General features: G+C 42.7%; 1 protein-coding gene across 1 annotated transcript in view; it reads right to left on the bottom strand.

The window, feature by feature from the left end:
• The window catches only part of NFX1 (nuclear transcription factor, X-box binding 1), a 144,025-nt gene that overhangs the window by 109,216 nt on the left and 9,885 nt on the right, over positions 1-24,924 (bottom strand). Inside the window, exon 3 of the mRNA XM_089689047.1 lies at positions 4,938-5,099. Within this exon, the coding sequence (XP_089545173.1) occupies positions 4,938-5,099 (162 nt within the window). The remainder of the gene's footprint in view (positions 1-4,937; positions 5,100-24,924) is intronic.

Here is a 24,924-nt window from a genome sequence, read left to right as displayed (position 1 = left end):
TTAGCCGTCGCTTGGCAACTCGAAGTTTCAGCTCCCTCCATACATTATTGCTAGGATTAAGGTCAGGAGACTGGCTAGGCCACTCCATGACCTTATTGTGCTTCTTCTTGAGCCACTCCTTTGTTGCCTTGGTGGTATGTTTTTTGGTCATTGTCATGCTGGAACACCCATCCACGACCCATCTTCAGTGTTCTGGTTGAGGGGAGAAGGTTCTCATCCAAGATTTAAAAATACATGGCCCCGTCCATTGGCCCCTCAATGCAGCAAAGTTGGCCTGTACCTTTAGCAGAGAAAAAGCCCCAAAGCATAATGTTTCCACCTCTGTGCTTGCCTGTAGGGGTGGTGTTCTTAGGGTCATAGCCAGCCTTTTTTTTCCCCTCCCAACACGGCGAGTCGAGTTAATGGCAACGAGCAGGTTCACGCTGACCACATGTGACAGATGTGAAAGCAAGCCATGGAGTACATTATGCTGTCTGTAACATCGTTCAGCAGGACTGTTTTGGTGGTGGGTCAGCGATGGTCTGGGGAGGCATATCCATGGAGGGACGCACATACCTCTACAGGCTAGACATTGGCACCCTGACTGCCATTAGGTATCGGGATGAAATCCTTGGACCCATTGTCAGACCGTACGCTGGTGCAGTGGGTCCTGGGTTCCTCCTGGTGCACAAAAATGCCCAGCCTTATATGGCGAGAGTAATCAGGCAGTTCCCTGGGAGGATGAAGGAATTGATACCACTGAATGGCCCCCATGCTCGCCTGACCTAAATCCAGTAGAACACTTTGGGATATCATGTTTCAATCCATCAGACACCGGCAGGTTGCACCTCAGACTGTCCAGGAGCCCAGTGATGCCCTGGTCCAGATCTGGGAGGAAATACCCCAGGACACCATCCATCGAGACGATGGAAGGTGTCCTGGGGTATTTCCTCCCAGATCTGGACCAGGGCATCACTGGGCTCCTGGACAGTCTGAGGTGCAACCTGCCGGTGTCTGATGAATTGAAACATGAGACATTAGGAGCATGCCCAGACGCTGTCGTCAGGCAAGCATACAAGCACGTGGGGGCCATACAAAACTACGGAGTTGCTGCAATGAAATTTCAGCAAAATGGATGAGTTTGCTACATCATTTTTTCACTTTGATTTTTGGGGTGTCTTTGAATTCAGTCCTCTGTAGGTTGATAATTTTCATTTCTATCAAATGATTGGGCATCCTTATGTTCCCAACACATTACCCAGTCCATATCAGTATAGATATCCAGCATGACATTTTTCCCCATTGAGATCTGATGTGTTTTCAAAGTGTTCCCTTAATTTTTTTTGAGCAGTGCAGGATCACCTGACTGCCTACATGGTAAGGGTCTGGTAAATTACATTTATATCATTTTGTTTTACACACAAATAGAGCTCTATTTTGGTTGTATTGATCACCACTCGGTTTTTTATTATACAAACCAAAAAGACAGACATTTACAAAAAACCAAACAATTTTATACTTTCTGCTATAGAATATTTCTAATAAACTTTTAAAAATTCTAATTTCTTCATAAATTATAGGCCAAAATGTATTCTGCTACGTGTTTGGCAAAAAAAAAAATCCCAATCAATGTGTTGTATATTCATTGGTTTGCGTGAAAGTTATTGCATCTACAAACTATGGTATATATACAATGGAACTTTTCTTTTTATATACAGTTGTGTTCAAAATAATAGCAGTGTGTTGAAAAAAGTGAATAAAGCTCAAAATCCTTCTAATAGCTTTTATTTCCATACACACAAATGCATTGGGAACACGACACATTCTATTCCAAATCAAAACATGAAGAAAAATATATCAAATTTGTGTTGTTCCTCTAAAAAAATTGAAGAAAAGTGAATATTAGACTGTTCAAAATAATAGCAGTGTTTGTATTCTTTACAAACTCAAACATTCACTATATAAAACTGAAAAATGTTTGAAGATTTTGCTTTCCTTTGAATCACTTAATGAATATTTAGTTGTATAAGCACTGTTTCTGAGAACTGCTGTACATCTGTGTTGCATGGAGTCAACCAACTTCTGGCCCCTGTGAACAGGTATTCCAGCCCAGGATGATTGGACTACATTCCACAGTTCTTCTCTATTTCTTGGTTTTGCCTCAGAAACGGCATTTTTGATGTCACCCCACAAGTTTTCTATTGGATTAAGATCCGGGGATTGGGCTGGCCACTCCATAACGTCAATCTTGTTGGTCTGGAACCAAGATTTTGCACGTTTACTGGTGTGTTTGGGGTCGTTGTCTTGTTGGAACACCCATTTCAAGGGTATTTCCTCTTCAGCATAAGGCAGCATGACCTCTTCAAGTATTCGGATGTATTCAAACTGATCCATGATCCCTGGTATGCGATAAATAGGCCCAACACCGTAGTATGAGAAACATTCCCATATCATGATGCTTGCACCACCATGCTTCACTGTCTTCACAGTGTACTGTGGCTTGAATTCAGTGTTTGGGGGTCGTCTGACAAACTGTCTCCGGCCACTAGACCCAAAAAGAACAATCTTACTTTCATCAGTCCACAAAATGTTGCGCCATTTCTCTTTAGTCCAGTCAATGTGCTCTTTGGCAAATTGTAACCTCTTCAGCACGTCTTTATTCCAACAGTGGGACTTTGCGGGGGCTTCTTGCAGATAGCTTGGCTTCACATAGGCGTCTTCTAATTGTAACAGTCCTCACAGGGAACGTCACACCTTCTTTCATCTTCCTGGAGCTGATTGTTGGCTGAGTCCGCGCCATTTTGGCTATTCTTCTATCCATTCCAATGGTAGTTTTTCGCTTTCTTCCACGTCTTTCAGGTTTTGGTTGCCATTTTAAAGCATTTGCGATCATTTTAGCTGAGCAGCCTATCATTTTCTGCACTTCTTTATAGGTTTTCCCCTCTCCAATCAACTTTTTATTCAAGGTACGCTGTTCTTCTGAACAATGTATGGAACGACCCATTTTCCTCAGAATTTCAGAGAGAAATGCACTGTAACCAGCATGTACAACATTTGCTGCCTTCCTTCCTTAAATAAGGGCAATAATTGCCACCTGTTTTTCAAAGAATGAATAACCTCACTAATAGAACTCCACACTGCTATTATTTTAAACATGCCCCTTTCAATGAGTGATTCAATTACACAGAATTAGCAGCATGCATGTCATGACTGTTGGGTCTGTTGGATTTCTATTACTCTACTACACCTGCTAGTAAATTATTTGCCATGTAGAAATATCATTTCTACCAAAAACAGTGATTGATCCGGTTAGTGATGTCTGACTGCTATTATTTTGAACACAACTGTGTATGATATATATATATATATATATATATATATATATATATATATATATATATATATAAGTAAGGCAGAAGAGGAGAGACTGTGCCACTCTAGGAGAACGGAGAGGAGAGAGGAGGCAGGGAGCGGTGGTATTGAGGTAATCTTCTCGCAGTGCTTCTCTTTGGATGTGTGGAGAGGAAGAGAGGTGAGGGTGGGAGAGAACATACCCGCCATGCACTGGACATAGGGGCCTTCCCGCGACACCAAGAAGGTATTGGAGGGGCTCAGGTGCTGCAAGGATGCTGGTACCCAAGAACAACATAAGTGTTCTTGAATGGGGGGAGGAATTGGAGGTATAGATGTGCTAGATGGGGGTATTGAAGGCATAGGTGTGTTGGAAGAGAGGGGGGAGGGGCTCTAGACGGTAATGGGGAAAGCTCAGGAGAGTAATGGTGGGATTGAGGTCAGTAATTTGGAGGGAATTTTTGAAGAGCGGGGGTTGAGGGAGTGGGGGTTACGAGGAGCAAATGACTTGCCCTGGCAACCCAACCCACACTACACAAGAAAAAAACAAAACAAAACAAAAAAAAAAAACAACACCACTGCCTTCTAAATTTGTCAACCCCTGGTTTACTGGGTGTACTGTTTTACTAAGCAATGTGCTGGTTTTTACTCCTTGCTTTGCTGAGCCGATAAATGAGTTCCAACCATAAATAGTTGGCTTAGACCCACTGATTGCCATGTGCTGTAGCAAATGACAGCACAGCCGGGGCAGCGCACATGCGCACCCTCCTACCCAGAAGAGCTAGATTGTGAACATATACGTGATCTAGTGCGGGGGGGGGGGGTTAATGAGGGAAGGTGAAATCGCTCTGCTACAGTATATCTGCAGTAGGCAGCCAGGGAGTGGTTAAAAGGGTACTTTTACCAAGGGAAGCAGAAACTGCAATTGCTGAATTCTCATTCTACACATAGTAGTGACTTGGCTGTCACGTTGACCCTCTCGCTTCAATACTCTCAGCCACTAACGAAAAAAAGAGTTTTAACCAATACTTTGAGCCACTAAACTGGCACAAATCATGCATATCAAGCAAATCAGAGAAAAAAGTTAGTGTGGGAGCATATGTGCCAGGCAATTAGAATTTTCAGGAGGTCAACGATGGATCTTTAAGTTTCCAAATATTTTGAAACAAATCACTGACTTGGGAAATAACTTGAACAGATTCATGCTACTTGTTTTCTGACAGAATTATTATGAACCAATACTTAAGAAAAAATATTTAACCTAAACATTTGCTAACTAGATAATAAAGCAAAATTAAAAAAAAAAAAAAAAAAAAAAGGAAGTAATACCCTTTTAAGTAGTCCACAAAAAAAACAAAATTTTTAACCTTTGTGCAAATTCCTTCTAATGCGCCATTCTGGAAATGGTGACTAACATTTTTTATATCTTAACCCCACTGCAGTTAGAAACAAATATTGGTGCTATCTGGCTACTGAATATTGCAAAAAGCATGCCAGAAAAAATACAAAAAAAAAAAAAAGGTTCAATCATAAACCCAACAAGATGATTATAGGAAATGAGGACTGGGATAAGTGCTATATGCCAATCATAAAAACTCAATACTGACCTTCAGCTTGTGATGCAGGAGATCTGGCCCATTTTTTAATGCAGTTCAGGTGAAACACATGGTAGCAGCTCTGACAGCTCCAGACTGGAGCCATAACTCGTATTATTTCACAGCATACCATACACTCATACTTCTCTGTAGTCAATTGCTCAATCAGTGACCCTGTAAAATGCAAGCACAATCTAAGTCTTCAAGTATAGGAAAACAAGTTAGACGATCCAAAAAACATTTAGTATTACACAGAGAAAACATAGAACCCTCTAATGTAAATTCAAGTGGTATTGACCTCAAAAACAAACAAATTTATTGCAGCTTACCAATTCTTAAGATGCGGTGGCTGCATTTGTTTTCTTTTTTAGGCTGTTATTCACTTTGTGATCTAGCCATTAAGACTGTTTTTAAAAAGAACACGCTCTCTTACAGATATAGCAGTTACAGGGATGAAACAAAACATTTGCCACTGACATGGGTGCTTACAATGATCAGCTTTTATTTATTCATGTAAAAAGGTTATCCCAAAAGGAAAAGAAAAAAAAACAAAAACAAAAAAAACACAAAAAAACACACAGCTATCAGTAAATCCTTGGTGCCATTTATTGTGGTTTTAATGCACTTAAGCTTTAACTATGGCTTCAGGCTTTGGGGTGAAATCCTGTAAAATTTTGTAAGATATTTTCACAACTCCAAGTAACTTCTTTTTGGTTTAGAGCAGTAAGGTTTGTCTAGCCCACATGGAAACAATTACTGCACTTACCAAAGGAGAGGAAGCCATGAAGGACTCATTTTGTCGGCAGGGTCCTTGCCCACCAGGACTGTAAGGCAGGCCATAGACGGGTCATTTATTGCCCGATAAACGAAAAATCAGTCGGCGCCGTTGCCGATGCTGCCACCATCGTCCACGAAAAACGGCCGTTTTTCGTGGACTTTCCAGCATGACCGATAAAAGTAAACGAGAAGATCCACGAAAAATGGCCAACAGGCGGGCCCCACTAGAGGCATGAATATCGATAAACGACCCGTCTATGGCCTGCATTAGAGTATTAATCAAACAAGGCATAGTGGAGTCCATCGCAGATACCGTCCACTTTTTATGGAAGCTGTACTCCACTGGATATTGTTGAGCAAACCACATTATCTGGATGAGTCCAATCCTTGTACAGATCCTCCCTTAGTGTGGGGATGCATTGGAAAAGATCTGGGCAGTTTGGGCACTTTACACGATCCTAACCCTGTCACTTTCTGAACCTGAAGATTCCAGTACTGACACAGACTTTTGCAATTGGGAAATGGAGGACAAAATGTCCTACCCAGATTAATGATCCATATCTTCTGACTCTTCCTCCTCCTTCTCCACCTTGTAACCCTGGAAGGGCTGGCAGGGGAAACTCAAAAAACGTAGCTCCTGTGGCAACAGAGACCTAGATCATTTACAGGCGCTCTGCTGCAAATCCATGTGGATGTCTGCCAATTGTTCCAGAACCATGGTCACGGCAGCAAAAAAATGTTACTTTTCTACAATGTTCCTTGAGGAAGGAGCGAGTGAGAAACTGGATGCTTCAGTAGGGTCACAGTCAGACCCAGGGCAGGTCTGTTGAGTTAGTGGAAGGAAGACTGTTCTCCAAAACTGATATGAGGGTCAAGTCCTCCCAGGTTCAAGCCCCACTTGTGCCCACCAAGGGTGTGCTACTCATAGTACTGGATTTTGTTGGAAAAAGGGGGCACGCCCTGTATCCCACTACCTTTTGGACAGAGGTCCTGCTGTCACAATTGCAGCCTGTGCAACTATTCATGGAGCATCCAAGAGTTTACAAACACATTTGAAAAGCTCTGGTTGGCACAGCAGCAGCTACGACTGACGATTGTATTTATTCAGCAAATTCAAGAAGTCTGACAGTCGAGAATGGTCAGTAAAAGCAGCAGGCAGAGCACAAGCAAGGTGTGCCATGTGCACCCTGTGAACTTCAGTGACTTTTTTTGGGTGTACATAGCAAGCCCAAAGCCTGAACCTGGCAGATAACTAGGTCAGCAGGACTGTACTTTGTATTGTCTTCATTAAATCGGCACACATAGAAGCAGAGATCAATATACAGCCTGGTTTGTAGCATCTAGTCAGGCAAAAATTATTATTACAAGGCAATAATTAAAAAACAAAAACGGGAAAGAAAATAAAAAATATCAATAACATGCAGCTTAGCATAATTTCATGTGTTCCAATGCAGTCTAATGATCCAAGGAAAGCTTACTGCCTGTCCATAATACTTCTTAAAAATGCAAAACATCGACGTGCGACCATTTACATTGTCTAGTAAAAGCTGCATTGATATGTATACTGTTCCAGCACTTATCTGCCTTTCCTCTGCTGTGCTAAACACACATGCCTCATATTACAAGTCTTGGCAAAGCTCAGTAGCACACAGAACTGTAATTACAACTCAGATGTCTTTGGTAAGAACAGATCTTAAAGCTGACAGTTCGTAGGATATGAATCACATGTTTCACAACTTCCATTCACATGTCTCACTCTTTAAACTACTAATGGTTATCTATAGTTTATACCATGACTATAAAGAAAAGCATAAAACAAGGATTAGATCTTCAAATATAATGCATGGATAGCTTACATGTCTAGGAATTGTATTTTTACTAAAATACAACCAAGTACAATGCCTTAATCTCTAAAATAAAACAAAGAAAAAGTCTAGCAAACGTATCACAAAGATGCTCAGGAGAGAAAAACACAGACAACTAAACTGAAGTTGGACAGAGAGGTACAGTAAGTAGCAAGCATGATACAAATATGACAAGCAAGATGAATAATGGATTACTGACACAGCAAGACGTCATCATTAGACCTTACAAGACATTAGATGTCCAACGTGTATCTCAGTGTTGTACGTCTGCAGGAGGTAAAGGCAAAGCATCAAGTCATCTCTTCCACCACCTGTTTTAATAGGTATTGAAGAGGGATGCAAGAGAAAAGGGTGTAAAGGTGTAGTTAGTACAACACAGGCAGCAGAAGTGGCAAGAAAAAAAAAAAACAAATAATAAAGAAGGAAAGGGAACAAGAGAAGAGAAAAAAAAAAAAAGGAAAGAAGGGTATCAAAAGTGTACACTGCTCATTTATTCCTAAAAGGGGGTGATCTAGAGTAAGGTCGTTTAGTAAATAATAGTGGCTAATGCACAGCCGTGTATCGCAACAGTGGACAATGCACAGTCGTGTATCGCAACAGTGGACAATGCACAGTCGTGTATCGCAACAGTGGACAATGCACAGTCGTGTATCGCAACAGTGGACAATGCACAGCCGTGTATCGCAACAGTGGACAATGCACAGCCGTGTATCGCAACAGTGGACAATGCACAGCCGTGTATCGCAACAGTGGACAATGCACAGCCGTGTATCGCAACAGTGGACAATGCACAGCCGTGTATCGCAACAGTGGACAATGCACAGCCGTGTATCGCAACAGTGGACAATGCACAGCCGTGTATCGCAACAGTGGATAATGCACAGCCGTGTATCGCAACAGTGGATAATGCACAGCCGTGTATCGCAACAGTGGATAATGCACAGCCGTGTATCGCAACAGTGGATAATGCACAGCCGTGTATCGCAACAGTGGATAATGCACAGTCGTGTATCGCAACAGTGGATAATGCACAGTCGTGTATCGCAACAGTGGATAATGCACAGTTGTGTATCGCAAATGTTAAACAAGGTAGCACTGGTAAGTGTGTGCTGTAACTAAAGAGAATTCCTCAAGAAGAGCCTCCAAATTAGTACACAAGTATATTAGGAAGCCAACACGCCAAGAAGAAAGGTTTCAGATCTTTAGTTTTAAAGCAGTATTACACTCTGGTCACACCAGGTGCGACTTTTCATGCGAGTTGTAAATCGCATGGCAAGTCGCACCCTATTGTCTGCACATAAAAGCGGTCATATCGGTGCAATTCCGACTTGGTCGGAACATGCACTACTTCAGGTGCGAGCCATAGATGTTTTGCAAGTCGCCCCTCAAGTCGGAATATCTTCACTGGAAGTCACACGATTTCAAAGTCAGACTGGGGTCACTGGGGTGTTAAACCCCAAAACAAAAATGTTTTTATTAGGTCTCATGAAGACTGGATGTTTTCGCAATCTCTCCTAGTTGCCTTTCCTCCTGGCAGTGGCGTTTTTGCAGAAAAACGTTTGATTCTTGTAAATGTGTGTAACACGTTTAGGTGTGTCAAGCACTTGGGTGCTTATTTTGATAGCCAGAATAATAATTTATTCTAGCCATTTAAAAAAGGGACTTAATGTCTGCTGCCGGAACAAAATTAAGTCAAGCTATGCACTACTCAGCCATCCACAGGAGGTTTGGTATTTTTATGAATCAGTACAAGATTTCCTCCGGTAGGCTGAGGTGGAGAGGCAGGTAGATGTCATCATGATTTCTACCTCAGCCAGTCACAGGAAGCCTTGTATTCATTCACAAAAAAACTACAAGGCTTCCGGCGAGTTGATTTAGTTCTGGCAACAGGAAGGAAAGTCTCCAAATGGCTGCAACTATACAGCATTTCATACTGTATGTACCGGATGCTATATATAGTTTAAGCAATACTAAAAGTGACCACAGCAAATTGTAAATGAAAGAGGTCTGTTTGGACCAGCTTGGCCCAAATGAACTATTCAAAGTAACACAAAACCTGGAGTTAAGCGTTGAAGCTGAAGTTCAGCTATGGACCAAGGTAAGTATGTATATGCCATACCTGGCTGATGCCTGTGGAAGCTGGAAATCACTGTACGCTGCGCTGCTTATTGAATGCAGGAAATCCCTCAATCAGCACCATTCAGAGATCACTCGGTATGTTCTCAATAGATGCAAAGTGTTCTCTGATTGGATGAAGTTGAGATGCTGGACAGTGAAATCATGATTTCCACCTCACCCAATCAGAGTGCTTTAGCAGAAAATGCCTAGGTTTGCCCTAATATGTGTGTGCAAAAAGGCTGCACGCCACTCCAAAACTTGTGCAAATGGGAGGGTTAAAGAAAGACCTGGTGACCTATTGTGTATGAAAAGAAAATTCTGTTGAAAAGCCTTGTAAAGCATATCAGACATGGTGCTCCAAGACCTGGTCTGATTGTCAGATACGAGTGAATGGATATCATAAACACGGCTAATAACACAAATACAAATGTACTCCAAATACATGCTAGTATGGCACTGAGATCTTGGCACCGGAAGCTGGTGCTCTGTGCAAACTCCAAGCAACAGGCTGGCCATCTTGAGGAGAACAACAGTGATCAGACAGGTTTTTTTACCTTTCTGATCACGTTTGTTCCAGGACTATGTGGTCAGCAGGCATCCCAGAACAACAAAAACTGCTGTGTTAAAGGTTATTGACAGACTGTATCCTATAAGCCATTATTTATTTTCCATAGATCCACTTTAATATGACAGGTACAGACTAGAGGAAAAACAGAAAACACACACTTCAGACTTAAAGTGTCATTTTTAGTACAGGTCAACTCAAACCTCTTTTTCTAGTTTTGAATAGAAGAGACAAGAATCACAACAGCTGTCATCTTCTGTCATCCCTGCCGGGGAGATTTACTCATGTTCTATCGTGGAGATTGTTGTTACTGGTGCAGAATGTAAAGGGGAAGTCTAATATTTTACAATTTTTCACTGGAATAGGAAAAAAAAAAAAAAAAAAAAAAAAATGGGGACTTGCCCTCATTTTTGAGGAAATTTCTTCTCCCTTCATGATGTGTCTTTGGAGCAAGCAAGAAGGGAAAATATCCCCAATTCCTGATGCCAGAATATGCAATTAAATCACGTATATATTATTTACAAGATATGCCCTCGGCACATAACAGAAGGGGTGTTTTACAAAGAAAAAACAACAACAAACACTTAACCTGTAATTCATCACACCATTAGCAAGAACTATATACAGAGAAAACCGAGATAAAGCTGTGCACTTCCATCGATCATGTCTCACACAAGACCATTAAATATCACATTGGCACAAATCTCCTTCCTTCCAGGAGGAACTCCATTATCTAGTGCTGATCGTTTATGACCATGAAACTGTAACATAATAAAAGGGAGATTTTCAATTAGAACTTTCAGTATTGTTCAGCTCCTCAACCAGAGTACAGCTCTAGGTCTGTTCCCACTCTTGTTTCCCTTAGCAACTCGCTGGTATGTCCTGTGACCTGCTTTTGTGACAACACAAAGGAGCTGCCTTTTAAGTCCTCCGACTAGACTAATGAAAGTGCTACTTCAGCACAGCAACTAAAGGGCACAAACCAAAGCAGGGAGGATTGCGGATAAATGCCCAATTGCTATTTTTATTATAGTATTGCTACTGATGTAAAAGAATGAACTTCCCTTCAACAAGATGGATCCCTTGTACTATCCCGCTGCAGCAGAAATCTCTCCTCTGGTGTCCCTCCACTCTCATCACCATAATCTTCTGGTGTAGCAGGGTTTAATAGAACTAATGCAGGCCATAGATGGGTCAAAAATCGGCCGATTTTCGGATCGTTAGTGGGCTATTTGTTCGGCCGTTTTTCGGTATTTTGGCAGATTTTTTTTATATCGGTAAAGTTGGAAAAAAAAAAAAAAAAAAACGGCCGATTTTCACGGCAATGATGGGCAAATCGGCCGATTTTTTACCGATAAAAAAAATAAAAAAATCTGCGCATGAGCAGAGAGGAGGGAGGAGGAGGGAGGAGGAAAAAGAAGAAGAAGTAGGATGAAAAATAAGAGGAATTCCAGTCCAGCAAAAAGTGTCCCTGCAGAGAGCTCCGCTATTTCTTTGACAGTTCTTTGACATTTACAGCGGTTGCAACATTGTATCTATTTGTTTCCGAATAAAAACATCTGTATCCTAAATGGATACAAATAGATACAATGTTGCAACCGCTGTAAATGTGAAGGAACTGTCAAAGAACTGTCAAAGAAATAGCGGAGCTCTCTGCAGGGACACTTTTTGCCGGCTGTAGACGGGATGAAAATTGGCCGATTTTTTTTACCATTGATGGTAACGTCGGCCGCTTGAACGACCGATTTTTCGTTTTTTAAAAGAAAAAAAATCGGCCGTTTTTCTCCCCGTCTATGGCCTGCAGAAGACCTGTGGTATTCACTTGTCAAGTGACAGACTATACTGGCCCATTCCACCCAGCTCCTCCATTCATAGAAGTCGGTATTACAGCTTCTATGAATGAAATGTGATCTGGAAGAGCTGAGTGGAAAATGCAGGCATAGTCTGTCACTCCAACAAATAGCCGGATGTGTCAAAGTGAGAGTATCAATACATCTTCATGGATTTAAAGCTGAACTCCAGGAAATGTAAAAATTCAGTTGTTCTTCTGGAACTTTGTCCTATCTCCACACACGATCTCTGGAGCTCAGAGTGACCATCGAGTTCTCTGCCACCTCTCTCCCAACTGCTCATTTTGGCTGGATGACCAGCTCTTAGAAGAGTCCCAATTGTTCCAAATCTTCTTCCATTTGAGAATGATGGCTGTCACTGCACTCTTGGAAATCTTCAGGGCAGCAGAATTTTTTTAGTACCCTTTCGCAGATCTGTGCCTTGCAATGATCCTGTCTCAGAGCTCTGCAAACAGTTCCTATAACCTCAGGGCTTTTGCTCAGGTACAGTACGCATCATCAGCTGTGATGCCTTTCATAGAGAGGTGTATACCTTTCCAAATCATGTTCAATCAATTTAATTTACCACAGGTGGACTACAATCAAGGAGTAGAAACATCTCAGCAACAATCAATGGAAATGGAAGGCACCCGAGATAAATTTCAATTGCCAATTTAACTTTTAAAAACATTTGCAAACAATTCTAAAACTCTGTTTTCATTATGGGGTACTGAGGGTAAAGAGAAAAAAAAAATGTAAACAAACAATAGTATCAGGTTGCAACACAACAAAATTAAAGTGAAGGGGGTCAGAATACGAATTTAAAAAACAAAAACTGTAGCTCCTGACTTTTAAAAAACAGCCACTACCTGTCCCTTGGTGTGTCCCCTGCAGCCCATTTCACCGGCCGTCCTGTATTCCAGGAGGCCGGCATCTTCAGCTGTGATAGCTTGCCGGGTACACACTGCGCATGTGCGAGTAGCGCTGTGCTTTATGAATGGTCCTGTAGTCTTCTGGGACCTGTCACATGTCCCAAAAGACTACAGGGAGGGAGGGCAGGAGGACACATTCTGTTTCCGATCACTAGGCGATCAGACCAGAAGTGGAAGCGGGTACCTGTCAAATTCGGGTACCTGTTCCGCCCCCCAAAAGGTGCCAATCCTTAATGGGGAGCGAGGGAGCAGTCCTTACAGCGGAACTTCCCCTTTTGGGTGGAGCTCGGCTTTAACCTCTAGTTTCTGAACACAAATCATTGTTACCCTTTTCAGCAGAGCCTCCATGTGTTCGCTTACTGTCCGTTGGTACAGATGACATGGGACACACACCGTTATGTCCCCCCTTTATTAACAAACAGGTTATAGTGGCACCAAGACATCTTCCCATGTATGAACAGCTAGGCCAGGCCCAGCATTGTCCCCAATACAGGGACAGTCATCAGCCTGAATACTGATGGAGCTCCATCACCCCCTCACTGGACACAATGAGACCCCTCTCCTGGAAGCCTGTCCTCAGGGATCCCACTTGATCAGAGCCCCATAATGCTCAGCACAGCTCCTCCATTGATGTCCTCTGTGATAAGATGGCCACTCATGATCAGAGACATGTACACAGCTGGACACAGCAGACACACAGCGTCTCCTTCCTAACACTGGGAGATGGCCCAGTCCTGGTCAGCAGCAATAACTGTATGTGCTGCCCTGCTGGGACACACTCGCCCCTCTGTTATTCCCACTCGCCAAATGCAAGCAGGCAAAAGGGACTTTTCAGGTGCATAATTTATATATATATCTATATCACACATATACATACATAATATTGGGACACCTCTCCAAATTATTGGATTAAGATATTCCAATCAGGTGTATAAAATCAAGCACCTAGGCATCCAGGCTGCTTCTACAAACATTTGTGAAAGAATGGGTCGCTCTCAGGAGCTCAGTGAATTCAAGTGTAGTACCGCGATAGGTTGCCACCTGTGCAATAAGTCCAACCATGAAATTTCCTTGCTACTAAATATTCCACGGTCAACTGTTAGTTATTATAACAAAGTGGAATCAACTGGGAACAGCAACTCAACCATGAACTGGTTGGCCACGTAAAAGAGGGATCAGCACATGCTGAAACGAACAGTGCGTAGAAGTCGTCAACTGTCTGCAGAGTCAATAGTTAAAGACCTCCAAACTTCGTGTGGCCTTCAGATTAGCACAACAGTGCATAGAGAGCTTCATGGAATGGGTTTCCATGGCCGAGCAGCTGCATCCAAGCCTTATATCACCAAGTGCAATGCAAAGTGTCTGATGCAGTGGTGTAAAGCACGCTGCCACTGGACTCTAAAGCGGTGTAGTTGTGTTCTCTGGAGTGAGGAATCACACTTCTCTGTCTGGCAAGCCGATGGACGTGTCTGGGTTTGGCGGTTTCCAGGAGAACAGCACTTGCCTGACTGCATTGTGATAAATGTAAAGTTTAGTGAGGGGGGTTGTTTTTCAGGGGTTGGGCTTGGCCTCTTAGTTCCAGTGAAGGGAACTGTTAAGGCATCAGCATACCAAGACATTTTGGATAATTTCATATTCCCAACTTTGTGAGAACAGATTGGGGATGGCCCCTTCCTGAGTCCTGACCTCAATCCGATAGAACACCTTTGGGATGAATTAGAGTGCAGACTGCGAGCCAGGCCTTCTCGTCCGACATCAGGGCCTGACCTCAAAAATGCGCTTCTGGAAGAATGATCAAACTTTCCCATAGACACCCTCCTAAACCTTGTGGACAGCCTTCCCAGAAGAGTTGAAGCTGGTTTAACTACAAAGGGTGGGCCAATCAATATTGAATCCTATGGACTAATTCCATTAAAAGGCAGGCAATACTTCTGGCAATATAGCAATATAGTGTGTGTGTGTGTGTATGTATCTATCTATATATAAAAAAAAGCTGAAGTTCCAACCAAGCATCAGAATGGGGAAGGAAGGGGATTTAAGTGACTGTGGCATGGTTGTTGGTGACAGACGGGCTATTCTGAGTATTTCAAAAACTACTGATCTACTGGGATTGTCACGAACAACCACCTCTAGGGTTTCGAAAATGGTCCAAAAAAGAGAAAAAAAATCCAGTGAGTGGGAGTTGTGTGGAAGAAAATGCCTCATTGATATCAGAGGAGAATGAGCAGACTAGTTTGAGATGGGGGGGGGGGGGAAACCACACACACACACGATGGACCACTCAGTCTTTTCTGCCCGACACTTTTCTATATTTCCATAGAAAGGCAACAGAAACTCAAATAACCACTCATTATAACCAAGGTATGCAGAATATCATCTCGGAATGCACAACTCATCAAACCTTGAAGCAGATGGGCTGCAGCAGCAGAAGACCACACCGGGTGCCAATTCCCTCAGCTAAGAACAGGAACGAAGGCTACAATTCACACAAGCTCAACAGAATTGAATGGAGGATTGGAAAAATGTTGCCTGGTCTAAGGAGTTTGGATTTCAGAATTTGGCATAAACAACATGAAAGAATGTATCAATCTTGCCTTGTATCAATGGTTCAGGCTGGCGGTGGTGTAATGGGATGGGGGATATTTATTTGGCACACTTTGGGCCACTTAGTACCAATTGAGCATTGTTTAAACCCCATGGCCTACCTGAGTATTATTGCGGTCTATGTCCATCCCTTTATGAAACAAGTACCCATCTTCTGACGGCTGCTTCCAGCAGGATAATGCTCCATGTCACAAAGCTTAAATCATCTCAAACTGGTTTCTTGAACATGACAATGAGATCACTGTACTCCAATGGCCTCCACAGTCACCTGATCTCAATCCAATAGAACACCTTTGGGATGTGGTGGAAGGGGAGATTTGCATCATGGATGTCCAGCTGACGAATCTGCAGCAACTGTGTGATGCTATCATATCAATATGGACTAAAATCTGTGAGGAATGTTTCCAACACCTTGTTGAAGAAAAAGAAAAATAAAGGCAGTTCTGAAGGCAAAAAGGGGGTCCAACCCTGTACTAGCAAGGTGTACCTCATAAAGTGTCTGGTGAGTATATATTAATTTTATATATATGTACAAATATGAATAGAAAGATTTCTTGAGTGGCATGGTAAGGGGAAGCGCTGTCACATATTACTATATATTAGATTAACATTACCCTATCCCCAAATTGACAATGCTGCTGTCCAAAGGTGTCTCTGTTGCTCCTCCAATGGAGTGGAGACACCCTAGAACAAAAAGTGTGTTACTGGTTGGACCATCCGGTGAAGAAAAAAAAAAAAAAGGACTAAATGCAAGCATCACATTTAAGGAGTAAACTGAAATACTTAATTTGTTTTTTTGGTTAATACTGCCTTCAAAAAAAAATCAAGTCTATATTCTTTACCTTAGCATTTTAAAACAATAGCTACTGGAAGAACTGCTGCAATACAACAGACATTAAATGGTTTCCAGATTGCCTCACAAACAAGCATTGGATGAATGTACCGTATTTGCCGGCGTATAAGACGACTTTTTGACCCTTGAAAATCTTCTCAAAAGTCGGGGGTCGTCTTATACGCCGGTACACATGTTAGGGGGGCTGCGGCATTAAGTACAGGGGTTTGCAGGGGCTGATGTCTCTTACCTGGATCCAGTCCCACGACGATCCGGTCCAGGAAACCCGGCGTCTCCTTCAGTTCGGCCACTGGATGTTCGTGCGGCTGCTCGGCTCCGCCTCCTCACCGGTGATTGGCCGCCAGAACTGTAGCTCAGGAAAGGCACACAGGCGGCCAATCACCGGCGAGGGGGCGGAGCCGAGCGGCCCCGCGAAAATTGAGTGCCGGAGCAGCAGGTAAGTGTTCTGTGTAGAGGTGCTGCTGCAACCACATATGCTGGCTGCAGCAGCACCATACGAGAACAGGGTCAGCAAGTCTCAGTGGGAGGAATAGTGCCCCATCATTGGTGTCACTGATACCAATGATGGGGCACTATTCCTCCCACTGACACCAACGATGGGGCACTATTCCTCCCCCCCACTGACACCAATGATGGGGCACTATTCCCCCCCCCACTGACACCAACGATGGGGCACTATTCCACCCCCCACTGACACCAATGAGGGGCACCATTCCACCCCTCACTGACACCAATGATGGGACACCATTCCTCCCACTGACACCAATGATGGGACACCATTCCTCCCACTGACACCAATGATGGGGCACTATTCCTCCCACTGACACCAATGATGGGGCACTATTCCTGCCACTGACACGAATGATGGGACACCATTCCTCCCACTGACACCAATGATGGGGCACTATTCCTCCCACTGACACCAATGATGGGGCACTATTCCTGCCACTGACACCAATGATGGGACACCATTCCTCCCACTGACACCAATGATGGGGCACTATTCCTCCCACTGACACCAATGATGGAGCACTATTCCTCCCACTGACACCAATGATGGAGCACTATTCCTCCACTGATACTAATGATAGGGCACTATTCCTGCCACTAATGCCAATGATGGGGCACTATTCCTGCCACTAATACCAATGATGGGGCACTATTCCTCCCACTGACATCAATGATGGGGCACTATTCCTCCCACTGACATCAATGATGGGGCACTATTCCTCCCACTGGTGTGCATTGGAAGAGGGGTAGTCTTATACGGCGAGTATAGCCCAAACACTACATTTTAGCAGGAAAAGTAGGGGGGTCGTCTTATACGCCGGCAAATACGGTATGTAAATTCTTTTCACATAGAGCCAAAGATGTAGACATATCACCAGCAGGACAGGATCAATCAGATGAGGTATTTCATCATATTTCTAAATCACACTCACAGCATGATCTAATTCACAGTGATCCTCCCTTGCCTCTGAACCTGCCATGTTATGCTGCTATGGGAGGGATTGAAGGGAGATGTCATCTGCCAATAGAGCAGAGGAAAACTTTAATGTTGGGCCCTAAGCCAAAAATGTCAAATCTGCATATCAAACAAAGGGTTCGGCCTCATGCACACAGGACGTTAAAAAAAATAAAAATAAATAAATAATAATTCTCCTAGAAGCTGTCCTCCTGGCAGCAGTGTTTTTTTGCTGAGAAAACGCCTGACGTTTGTAAAAATATCTAACGCTTTTTCAAGTGTTTAGGCATGTTTAAAAGCGTCAAACACTTGGACATTAAATTTACTCTGGCCATTGAAATGAATTAATGCCGCATCAAATGTTTTCTCTGCCAAAACGCTGCTGCTCCTGGATGCACTGACCCTGCGATTTTTATTTCCTGCATGAACACAGTATAAAAAAAAAAATGCCTGACGACCCTACAAGTATCTGCAAAAACGGCCTGTATGCATGAGGCCTTATGGTTGCGTCTGCTATTTGTTTTGAAAAGTTAGTTATTTAAAGTGGAGTTCCAGTCAGTTTTGTGTTTATTAAAAGTCAGCAGCTACATAAACTGACTGCTGACATTTAATAAACACACACTCATCGTTCCCAGGGTCCAGTGTTGTGCTCACCCGTGCCATCCCTTCTCTGCCTCTTCTCTCCCCGGCATCTTAACTGTGGGCACCAGACTGTGACAGCTTGTGGCTTCACTGCACATGTGCGAGTCGTGCTGCACATTCTGATTGGTCCAGCAGTCTTCTGGGACCTGTGAAAGTTCCCAGGGGACTGCAGGAGGAAGGAGAGGGGCCGAACTATCAAAAACAGGTATCCGCTCCCCCCCAAAATGTGCCATATGTGGCAGTGGAGCGGAGGGGGGAGTGGCAAACAAGCAGAGCTTCCACTTTTGAGTGGAAAATCCAGCTCTTATATGAAGGAAATATTAGATTTATATTAATGGTAATGGTTCACTTTATTATTAATAAAAAAAAAAAAAGTTTTCCTCCTAAAGTAGAACTACAAGCAAACAGGAATTCCTTAAAGCGGTAATAAATCTCCCCCCAAAAAACAAAATAAAATAATGGGCCCCCTGCAAGTTTAGGTCATAATGTACTAGTTTGCACTGCATACTAGTTTAGTAGCTGGAAGACGCTCAACAAGCACCCCATACTAGTACTTTATAACGAAACTCACCTGTACACAGAGCCGCCCAGTGCCGCGCTGGCACAGCTCCTGGTGCAGCCATCTTCACCCGATCTTCCTTCCGGGTGCGCAGGCTCCGGCAGTATGAATGGCCAGAGATGTGACAACGTCACTCCGGTGCATGCGTGTGGGAGCCCTCGGTGGCGGCACAGAGCTCTGGAGGTCCGGCACCGTGTGCCATCCCTTCATTACACCTGTGCCGGTGACATCATGCTGTGTGAATATTTCCTAAACAGTGCAAGCACGTTCACTGTACCTACAGGGAAGCCTTATTAAAGGCTCATCTGTAGGCACAACTTACAAAGACTTTACTGCCTCATTAAGGCTGCAGTCACACCTGAATGGTTTGTAGAATAAAAGACACTCAGCAAGCAAAATCTTCATTTTAAATGGCCCCTGTTTATGCTCAGATGTGAACACGGACTATTAAAATGAATGGGATTTTGTCACCAGAACTCAAAGGCAAGATCTCCCCTCTATTTCTGCTCTGGTGAACACCCAAAATTTGGGGTTCTCTTTTCTTTTTTTCTTTTCATGCTTGATAATGATAAAGAAAAAAAAAAGGACAAATAGAAAGGGGGAATCCCCCCCCATAGACCCCAATAAATCTGACAGCTGTTCTAATCTCTCTATAGTTTGTCTAAAACTAAACATTTTTTACTTTTAGGTAAAATTCATCTAGCTTTACTTACTTTTTCTAAGGATGACTCGTGTCGATTGATCGTTCAATTATTAGACTCTAATAGCTGGCAGATGTTTACTGACTACCATTTTATGAAATGCTTTTATTCTTAGTTTGTATGGCCCCCACGTAATTGTATGCATGTCTGACAACGTCGGGGCATGCTCCTAATGAGACGACGGATGGTGTCCTGGGGTATTTCCTCCCATATCTGGACCAGGGCATCGTTGAACTCTGGGACAGTCAGAGGTGCAACCTGGTGGCATTAGATTGACTGAAGTATAATGTCCCAGAGGTGTTCTATGGGATTTAGGTCAGGCGAGCTTGGGGGCCATTCAATGGTATTAGTGGTGCACAGAAATTAAAAAATTCTGGTGCCGAAAACGAAAATTCAAAATGCACTTGGCCGAAAACCAAAATGCGCAGTTTTTAAAAATGAATATATATTTTTGGGAAAAAAAGAATATACTTTGATAAAAAACAAAAAAACAATATATATATATATATATATATATATATATATACAGTCATGGCCGAAATTGTTGGCACCCTTGATATTTCTCCAGGAAATCATGTATTTCTCACGAAACGTATTGCATTAACACATGTTTTGCTATACACATGTTTATTCCCTTTGTGTGTATTGGGACAAAACAAAAAAAGGGAGGAAAGAAAGCAAATTCGACATAATGTCACACAAACCTCCAAAAATGGGCTGGACAAAAGTATTGGCACCCTTTCACAACTGCGGATAAATAAGAATGTTACAAGCATGTGATGCTCCTGTAAACTCACCTGGGGCAAGTAACAGGTGTGGGCAATATAGAAATCACACCTGAAAGCAGATAAAAAGGAGAGACGTTCACTTAACCTTTGCATTGTGTGTCTGTCTGTGCCACACTAAGCATGGACAACAGAAAGAGGAGACGAGAACTGTCTGAGGACCTGAGAACCAAAATTGTGGCAAAATATCAACAATCTCAAGGTTACAAGTCCATCTCCAGAGAACTAGATTTGCCTTTGTCCACAGTGCGCAACATTATCAAGAAGTTTGCAACCCATGGCACTGTAGCTAATCTCCCTGGTCGTGGACGGATGAGGAAAATTGATGAAAGATTGCAACGCAGAATAGTCCGGATGGTGGATAAGCAGCCCCAAACATGTTCCAAAGACATTCAAGCTGTCCTGCAGGCTCAGGGAGCATCAGTGTCAGCGCGAACTATCCGTCGACATTTAAATGAAATGAAACGCTATGGCAGGAGACCCAGGAGGACCCCACTGCTGACACAGAGACATAAAAAAGCAAGACTACAGTTTGCCAAAATGTACTTGAGTAAGCCAAAAGCCTTCTGGGAAAACGTCTTGTGGACAGATGAGACCAAGATAGAGCTTTTCGGTAAAGCACATCATTCTACTGTTTACCAAAAACGGAATGAGGCCTACAAAGAACAAAACACAGTACCTACGGTAAAATATGGTGGAGGTTCAATGATGTTTTGGGGTTGTTTTGCTGCCTCTGGCACTGGGTGCCTTGACTGTGTGCAAGGCATCATGAAATCTGAGGATTACCAAAGGATTTTGGGTCGCACTGTAGGGCCCAGTGTCAGAAAGCTGGGTTTGCGTCCAAGATCCTGGGTCTTCCAGCAGGACAATGACCCCAAACATACGTCAAAAAGCACTCAGAAATGGATGGCAAAGAAGCGCTGGAGAGTTCTGAAGTGGCCAGCAATGAGCCCAGATCTAAATCCCATTGAACACCTGTGGAGAGATCTTAAAATTGCTGTTGGGAAAAGGTGTCCTTCCAATAAGAGAGACCTGGAGCTGTTTGCAAAGGAAGAGTGGTCCAAAATTCCGGGTGAGAGGTGTCAGAAGCTTATTGATGGTTATAGGAAGCGACTGATTTCAGTTATGTTTTCCAAAGGGTGTGCAACCAAATATTAAGTTAAGGGTGCCAATACTTTTGTCCAGCCCATTTTTGGGGTTTTGTGTGACATTATGTCATATTTGCTTTTCTGCCTCTGTTTTATATTTGTTCCAATACATACAAAGGGAATAAACATGTGTATAGCAAAACATGTGTTAATGCAATACCTTTTTTGTGTGAAATACTTGATTTTCAGGAAAAATATCAAGGGTGCCAACAATTTCGGCCATGACTGTATATACCCCAATTGTTTTGTAAAATATGAGAGGATGTCACGGTGAGTAAATAGATACCCAACATGTCATGCTTTAAAATTGCGCACGCGTACTGCGATTGTGGTATCAATGGGGGCATTGTTGCTCTCTTATTGTCTGATTCCTCTCCTTATCACCCCTATTTGACAACCCTGCTCTTCCTCAGGGGTTGGGCTCTTCTGTCATCGGTCCCTTTATGAGCACCTTATGGTCCGTAGCTCGAGACTTTATTTGCCCTCAATCAGGTCTTCTGCTCCTTCTGGGCGGGCCTGGGGATTGGTTGACCACTTTACATTTATGCACATTTTGCAAACACCTACACTCTTCTTCCGACATTCATCGTCCACTTACTGAGTCTGAGCGGTTGTGCTCCCGCTCTAATCTGCCTAGACATGTCCTAACCTCCCTATATAAAGTACTGCACAATGCTCTTCATTCCGATATCCCTCCCTACACCAAGGCGTGGGCTCGAGATCTAGGTAGAGACATCTGGGCTGCAGACTGGTCCACGTCATTCCACTTCGCCCATAAATCATCTATTTCTGGTTATTCACAAGAAAAGAACTTTAAGCTCCTTTCTCGATGGTACAGGGATCCCCTATCCCTACACAAAATATTTCCTTCTACATCTAATCAATGCTGGCGCTGTACTAAAGCTGTTGGTACACAGCTCCATATCTAGTGGGATTGCAACCTAATACAACCATTCTGGTGACAGGTCTTTGCTATATATGACAAGATCTATGGCGAGTCCTTGGCCCCCTCGCTGGAAATTGCTGTCCTCTCTATATTACTGGGCTCGCTGGCTGCGCAGAAGAAAAATTTGCTGCGCTTCTCTCTATCCGCGGCCCGCCAATTGATACCTCTCTTTTGGAAGTCGACTACCCCCCCACCTCTTCCACTGTGGGTCTCTGTACTTAGTGATACCATAAGTATGGAGGAAATGCTGGCATTTGCCAATGATACCTACAATAAACATAAGTTGATGTGGTCGGTCTGGCTCCATTTCTCCAAGATTGGTGTTCCCCTGTTGTGCCTTAACGGAGTTGAGCCCTACTCCCCCGGGTCTTTTTCATTCTAGCATGTTCATCGGTGTAGCCCTGCGGTCCGTATTGGAGTGCGACCGGTGGGATCATTCTGATGTGATACCGATGGATGATCACCTTGTCTCCGCCATGCCCGTCTCCCGACCCTCTTCCTTTTCTTTCCTCTCTTCTTTCAATATTTTTACATCTGGTGTCTCCCCTCCCCCTTTTCCTTCCCCCTCCCTTTTTTCTCTTCTCTCCTTTTCTCTCTTTCCTCTCTGTCTGGGTGTATTCTCTTGGTTTTATGGAATTCTCATTATTGTTGAATATCGCCTGTCTGGGGATGCCACCCTTATATCTATGTTTGGATTCATCTTCCTTCATCCCCATGAATCATACTGATACCTATGTTGTTGTTTTTTGCCCATTCCATTGTTTATGTTCTTATTATTTTCTTGCTATATATTGTTTAATTTGATACAAAATCTAATAAAGACAACATTTGCTTTTAAAATTAAGCACGCTCGTGGAATGGTGTCAAACTGCGGAACTTAAAAATCTCCATGGGTGATGCTTCAAAAATTTCTACAGGTTAGTAGTGTAAAGTTACAGAGGAGGTCTAGTGCTAGAATTATTGCTCTTGCTCCAACGTTCGTGGCAATACCTCATGTGTGTGGTTTGAACACCGTTTACATATGTGGGCGTGAGAAACCAGTTCACGCCCAAACCTTACCTGAGAAATGATTGAAGGGTCCCGGTGCTGGGCATAGAGATTAGTGAAGGAAAGATGGCCTCCACTCTATTCTATGCCCCTGGAGGACCGGAGCGATATCATTTCACATTTTTTTAAAGTGCTAGATCAATGCTTTACATTGTAGAGGAGAGATGTGGGGTCTTATTGACCCCATACCTCTCCATAAAGAGGACCTGTCACTAATTATTTCTATCACAAGGAATGCATGCATTCCTTGTGATAAGAATAAAAGTGATTAAAATTTTTTTTAAAAAAGGGACAGTGCAAAAAAAAAAAAAAAAAAAAAAAAAAAACACAAAAATAAATAAAACATTAAAATGAAATAAAAAAAAGTTTAACGTGCTCCCTGTCCCCTCGTACTCGCACGTAGTGGTGAATGCATATGTAGGCCATGCCGACATGTAAATGGTGTTCAAACCACCGGCACCACGAATGTCAGAGTAAAAATTTTTAACGCATCACCCATGGAGATTTTTAAGTTCCGCAGTTTCATGCCATTTCATGAGCATGCACAATTTTAAATAACGACATGTTGGGCATCTATTTACTTGCCGTAACATCCTCTTTCATATTCTACAAAACAATTGGGGTATATATTGGTCTTTTTAATCAAAGTGTATTTTTTTCCCAAAAATATATATTCATTTTTAAAAACTGCATATTTCGGTTTTCGGGCAAGTGAATTTTCATTTTCAGCACCAGAATTTTCATTTCGGTGCACCAATAGAGATATATATATATAAATAAATATAAATATACACACACATATATACACACACACACAAAAAATACTGATGTGTTCCAAAGTGAGAATATACAGTTTTTTTTATTAGGAAGTAATTTTCTTGCAACAGGTTTCAGTGCTTAATATTATTGCTGCTTCTAGATGCCTAATGTGAGAATATAGTACAGACTCTCAAACTTACAATTTAGGGGATATATCACACAGATACTTCTACTTATGTTTCTTCCTTGCTTACATTGACAGGTAGATAATCAGAGTACACACAACTTACAGAAGCCCTTTGTACAATCAAAAAGATGTATTTACAAAGTTATGTATATGGTACTTTTACTTTTCTGCACTGAAAAACAAAAGAACAAAACAAGTGAATGCCTAAGGGGACCGA

The sequence above is a fragment of the Staurois parvus genome, unplaced genomic scaffold, assembly GCF_062004578.1.
Source record: "Staurois parvus isolate SC_StPar_1 unplaced genomic scaffold, SC_StPar_1.0 ptg000468l, whole genome shotgun sequence".
In the NCBI taxonomy this organism is placed as follows: Eukaryota; Metazoa; Chordata; class Amphibia; order Anura; family Ranidae; genus Staurois; species Staurois parvus.
Note: the sequence above shows the minus strand (reverse complement) of the source record. Positions and strands in the feature narration are given on the sequence as shown.